Consider the following 5,619-nt stretch of genomic DNA (forward strand, 5'->3'; position numbering starts at 1 on the left):
TTTTGATTTCTTTTGGGTTAGGTTTTCTTCTGGGCTTTTCCTCCCCCCAAAAAATTAGGTTTCAGCTTTATATTTAAATAAAATTCCATATCTTGCCCTTCATTTTGAATTTTTTGGGGTACTGAAGCCCAAACAAACCAACAGAGCATCACTTTTGTCTTTTCCCCAGAAATTTCCCGTAGCACTTGTTCCAGGAGCTTTTCCAGCGGAGCTTCTCTGCCCAGCAGGTTTTGTTTGGCTTGGGATTTTTCCCCCCCCCCCATCCTTTTGTTGACCTGGTGTCTCTCAGCAGCTGTCACAGGTAATGCCAGCCAGGAATCGCCTTTTCCAGCGCTCCGAGGGTCACCGCTCCCACCTGGAGTCTCCCGGCGCCGCTCCAGGAGCCGTCAATGATTAACCCCAAGGAAAGCACTCGCCAGCTGGCCCTGATTGGGATCGCCCCGTTAATGGTTTGTGTTCCCTCTCCTCCCCAGCTGCTCCCCTGGGAGGATGAGCTCCGTGATCCTGCTGCTGCTGCTGCTGCTTCCCGCCGGGGACGCCGGTTCTGAGGAGCTGCCCAGGCGGCGCCTGGCGTGCGTCAGGTGCTGCGGGCCCTCGGAGCAGCCCGTGTCCATCTTCTCCCAAAGGTCTGCCAGGATGAGCGGCCATCCCCAATATCCCCTGCCCAAAATCCAGCCCACCATCGACATCACCATCCTCAAAGGTGGGTGAAGCTCGCTCGCCCCTTGGCCTTCTCCTTGCTGATCTTCCTTGGGGCTTCCCTACGGAAAAATTCAGCTCAAAAGTCAAGAACGAGCAAAAGGGGTGCCCAAAAGTGCCCATAATATGGTTGTGCCCAGAAGTGCCCAAAACGAGGTTAAGGGGTGCCCAAAATGTGGTTGTGCCCAAAACAAGGTCAAGGGGTGCCCAAAATAAGGTCAAGAATGTCCAAAAATGTGTACAAGCAAGAGTTGAGGGGTGCCCAAAAGGTTGTCATGCCCAAAATGTGTCCCAAGCAATGTCAAGGGGTGTCCAAAATGTGGTGGTGTCTAAACTTATCCCAACGTGCCAAAAACAAGGTCAAGGCATCCCCAAAATATAGTGGTGCCCAAACATGGCCCTAGGTTAATCCTTCTGGGAATTGGGAAGCTGCCGATATCTGATTGATGTTCCCAGATTAATTCTTCTGGGAATTGGGCAGCTGCTGCTATCTGACCATGGATTAATCCCTCTGGGAACTGGGAGGGTGCTGTTGTCTGATCAATATTTCTGGGTTAATCCTTCAGAGGAATTGGGAAGGTGCTACTGATATCTGATTGATATTCCCAGATTAATCCCTCTGGGAATTGGGAGGGTGCTGATATCTGACCGATACTCCCAGGTTGGGCAAATGCTCCAGCACCTCCTCTGTGCCTGTCCCCAGGCCATTCCCACCACCTGACCTCCCCACCCTGGTGTTCTCCCTCTTTCCCCCTCACCCCGGGCAGGCGAGAAGGGCGAGATGGGCGAGCGCGGGTTCCCCGGAGCCGCGGGGAAGGCGGGAGAGCGCGGATCCCGCGGGCTGAGCGGCCGCAAGGGCCAGAAGGGGCAGCCGGGCCCCCAGGGCCACCCCTGCAAGCAGCTCTTCGCCGCCTTCTCCGTGGGCCGCCGCAAGCCCCTGCACAGCTCCGACTACTTCCAGCTCGTCACCTTCGACACGGAGCTCGTCAACCTCTACCAGCACTTCAACATGTTCTCCGGAAAGTTCTTCTGCTACGTGCCCGGCGTTTACTACTTCAGCCTCAACGTGCACACCTGGAACTTCAAGGAGACCTACGTGCACGTGATGAGGAACGAGCAGGCCGTGGCCATCCTGTACGCCCAGCCCAGCGACAGGAGCATCATGCAGAGCCAGAGCCTGATGCTGGATCTGCAGGAAGGAGAGGAGGTTTGGGTCAGGATGTTCAAGAGGGAGAGGGAAAACGCCATTTACAGCGAGGAGTCGGATCTTTACATCATCTTCAACGGGCACCTGATCAAACCCGCCCTGGAGTAGGAGCTCCTCGGCTCCAGGGAAAAGCTTTGGGCCACCCAGCAGTGTCTGCCCTCTAAAAGTGCATCTTGAATTCCATCTGGAATGGTTGTAAACCTGGAAGAGTTGTTTTTCCACATCTGTGTGTCTCCAACTGCTCAAGAATTCCAGAAGGTTCCCAGCTCCCTTTGTGGCCCCTCAGGAGCATCCCTGGAGTTTGTCCAATTGACAGCAATCAAGCCCCCTTCTTTCTCTGGGGGCAATTTTATCTCCTTTAACCCAAAGAATTCCCAAAAGGAAGTCATCACCAGTTCTTTTTCCTCTAAATCAATGCCAAATCTTCAAGATCTCCCATTCCACTTGGAATATTTACAGCCCTTGGAAGGGTGTTTTTTCCACTCATTTATGGATGGAGGGAACTGTTCCAACTGCACAAGAATTCCAGAAGTTTTCCAACTCTCTGTGTAGCCCCTCAGGAGCATCCCTGAAGAGCTGCAAACTTAGCAGCAAAATTTTCTCTTCTTTCTGCATCTCCCATTCCATTTGGCATATTTGCAGCCCTTGGAAGGGTGGGGTTCCACCCCTGTGTGGACAAAGGTGGCTGTTCCACCTGCACAAAAATTCCAGAAGGTTCCCAGCTCCCTGTGTAGCCCCTCAGGAACATCCCCAAAAATTTACCAAGTTGGCAGCAGAATCCCCCTCCTTTGCTGTGCTTTAGATAAAGAATTATAATAATTAGGATATGATTACAATAAAATAATTATCCTTGAGGACCAGAGTGGTTATCCAGGTGCTAATTAAGGAATTTTGTTATTCCTGCAAAAATCTCAGTGAATAAGAGCCACCCCCCTCAGCAGCATCAGGTTGGCTCCTCTCAGGCAGGAATTTTGGCATTAAAATCAGTATTTTGCACAGGAATTAATCCCAAGTTCCAGTTCGGTTCCATTCTGTGTCACATTCCATGGTTCCAGCAGAATGGTGGAATTAGAGCAATAACAGCAGACGGATTCAGGAAAGCTTTTCCAGGGAAACAGATCTTGGTACAATCACAGGCTCCAGAGGAAAACTTCCCAGAAGAAAATCCAGCCTGGGAATGTGCTTCCCAACTGGACAAAATGCTGGGAATTTGGGAGTTGCCAAGCTGGAACTTCAGGCTCTGCTCCCATCTGGACGTTCCCATTCTGGAGCACCATAATTTCTGGGAAAGGGAGGAAAAACTGGAAAGAAAAAGGTTTTTGTTGTGGTTTTTTGTTCTTTTTTTGAGCATTTGGAGTTTTTCCTCAGAAATTACCATCTTGGAGCACCATAATTTCTGGAAAATGGAGGAAAAATGGGAAAGAAAAATGAGTTTTTCTTCAAGCAGTGATTTTTGGGAATTTTGGGGTTTTCCCTAAAAAATTATGGATAGAACCATGGTGCATGCAGCAAAACCCCATCATTTTATCCCATTCCTTCTTTTCATTTTTCCCAGTCTCTCATTTGCTTCCCAAACCTTTTGTACAAAGAATCCAGGGAAATTCCTGCCAGGAAAATGCTTCCATGGATCTCACCTTCCCCAGCTTTGGGAAAAGTAGCTGAAATAAAGATTTTGCTTTCAGTACCTGGGGTTGTTTCTCTCTTTTTCATAATTTTTTCCACAAGTTTTTCCACATTCCCTAGCTAAAAACACCACACTGACCCTGGAAAAGTCTTGGGGGGCAATTTAATCCAAAGAATTCCCAAAAGGAAGCTGCCACCGATTCCTTTTCCTCTGAATCAATCCCAAATCTTCAAGATCTCCCAATTTTCCTGAAAATAGGGACTTTTAAGTAGAAAATTCCAGATAAAAATTGATCCCAAGCCTTGAATCCTTGAATGTGCTCCTGCTTCCCTTAACCCGCATCCTGAAAAGGAAACCTGGAAAATTTCCATTTTTAACGCCACATTGGAGATCTCCACATCTTTTCCCCTCCTTTTCCCACTTCTAAACCCTTCCCTGTCCCATCCCTGGGTTGGAGAAATAACTCCAAGGTGGGCAGGAGCTCTGTGGTGGAGCAGGAGCGTTCCCAGCTGCTCTGGAATTCCTCATTCCTCTCAGATCCAGCAGTTTTCACACAATTTTGGCTCATTCCCTTCTCCCATTTGCTGCACTGATTAAAATTGCAATTAAAAATATTTCTGATTATTGCCAGGGATGGAAAAAAAACCACGCCCAGAACATTTTCAAACCACAGAATTCCACAGAAGTTCCTTTTTCCAGGGAAGCAGCAAAAATCCATCATTTTTATCCCTGAATAAACTCATCTCCAGGGGAGATATTTGGATTTTGGAGCTCTCATGACTCATCCCAGTGCCAGGAGCAGGGGAATCATTAAATCCACATCGATTCCAGGGGCACAACGACCTTTCCAAGCATCCAAAGGGATCCACAGGATCCAAATTATCCCTAATGGCCTAAAAACCACTGGGAATCTCAACTTGCCGAGGTTTTGGGGGAAAACTGGAATATGCCAAAGCTGAATGTTCCCACTGCCACATTTTAAATCACTTTTCCAGGGCTGGACATCCCTTTTGGGAAGGAAATTTCCCAAAAATCCAATTTAAACCTCCACTGCTCTGCTCGTTGAGCTCCCTCTATCCTGGGAATGCCAAAATTCCTCGTTCCCATCTCCTCCCCAACTATTTTGGGGATAAAGAGGGAAATCATGAAATCTGCATCAATTCCAGGGGCAAAACCCAGAGTGTGCCCACAGGATCCAGATGGCCTAAAATCCACCAGGAGTCTCAGCCTGCTGAGGTTTTTTGGGAATCAATTGGAACCTCTAAAAGCTGAATGTCCAAAGAATTTCCCACTTCCACCTTTTAAAATCCCTTTTTGGGGCTGGAATCCCTAAAATCCAAATTAAACCCCCTCTGCTCTGTGTGGTTCTGCTCCCTCCATCCCAGGAATGCCACAACCCCTCATTCCCATCTCCTCCCAGCCCCTTTTGGGGACAAACAGCCTGTTTGGGTGTGGTTCCATCCCTCTGGATGGATTTTTCTCAGGAATAACAACAGGCACCGGTGCCTTGGGCAAACTCTTCCCTTCCTCTCCAGGAGGAAACTTTGGATTTACAACAGGAACGGCGAGATAACATCGAGGCTGATAAGGAAACCAGGCAACAAACCAGGCTAATGGATTGCCTCTGGATGAGTGGAATGGGATTTAATGGCTCCAGCAAGGATCTATCCCACCCCAAGGATTGGGAGAAAATGCAGGAGATGGGAGGGGAGAGTGGGAAAACAAACAGAGAGTGCTTCCAAGCCAGGGAGCAATCCTGGCTAAAAGCTCCAGGATGGAGACTTTGGCCTTCCACACCCTCCCTGCAGGCTGGGAATGGCGATTCCCAATCCTTGGACAGGCTGGGATTGGCAATTCCCAAACCCTGGATAGGCTGGGAATGGCAATTCCCAAATCTGCACAGGCTGGGAATGGCAATTCCCAAACCCAGAACAGGCTGGGAATGGCAATTCCCAATCCTTGGACAGGCTGGGAATGGCAATTCCCAAACCTGGATAGGCTGAGAATGGCAATTCCCAAACCCTGGACAGGCTGGGAATGGCAATTCCCAAACCCAGGTCAGGCTGGGAATCTCAATTCCCAATCCTTG

General features: G+C 49.1%; 1 protein-coding gene across 1 annotated transcript; it reads left to right on the plus strand.

Annotated features, from left to right (window-relative positions):
* The first annotated feature begins 489 nt into the window (after positions 1–489).
* Positions 490–2,014, plus strand: C1QTNF8 (C1q and TNF related 8). The gene is made up of 2 exons (XM_058035709.1): positions 490–703; positions 1,467–2,014. The coding sequence occupies exons 1-2, from the start codon at positions 490–492 to the stop codon at positions 2,012–2,014; spliced, it is 762 nt and encodes a 253-aa protein (XP_057891692.1).
* The last annotated feature ends 3,605 nt before the right edge of the window (positions 2,015–5,619 follow it).

This window comes from Melospiza georgiana, chromosome 16 (assembly GCF_028018845.1).
Source record: "Melospiza georgiana isolate bMelGeo1 chromosome 16, bMelGeo1.pri, whole genome shotgun sequence".
Classification (NCBI taxonomy): domain Eukaryota; kingdom Metazoa; phylum Chordata; class Aves; order Passeriformes; family Passerellidae; genus Melospiza; species Melospiza georgiana.

What these genes read in the sequence shown, in the direction of transcription:
- C1QTNF8 (XM_058035709.1), top strand. Translation starts at nt 490, where the DNA reads ATGAGCTCCGTGATCCTGCTGCTGCTGCTGCTGCTTCCCGCCGGGGAC. An exon ending in CGACATCACCATCCTCAAAG is followed by an intron (nt 704 to 1,466) that starts GTGGGTGAAGCT and finishes CACCCCGGGCAG; the next exon opens with GCGAGAAGGGCGAGATGGGC.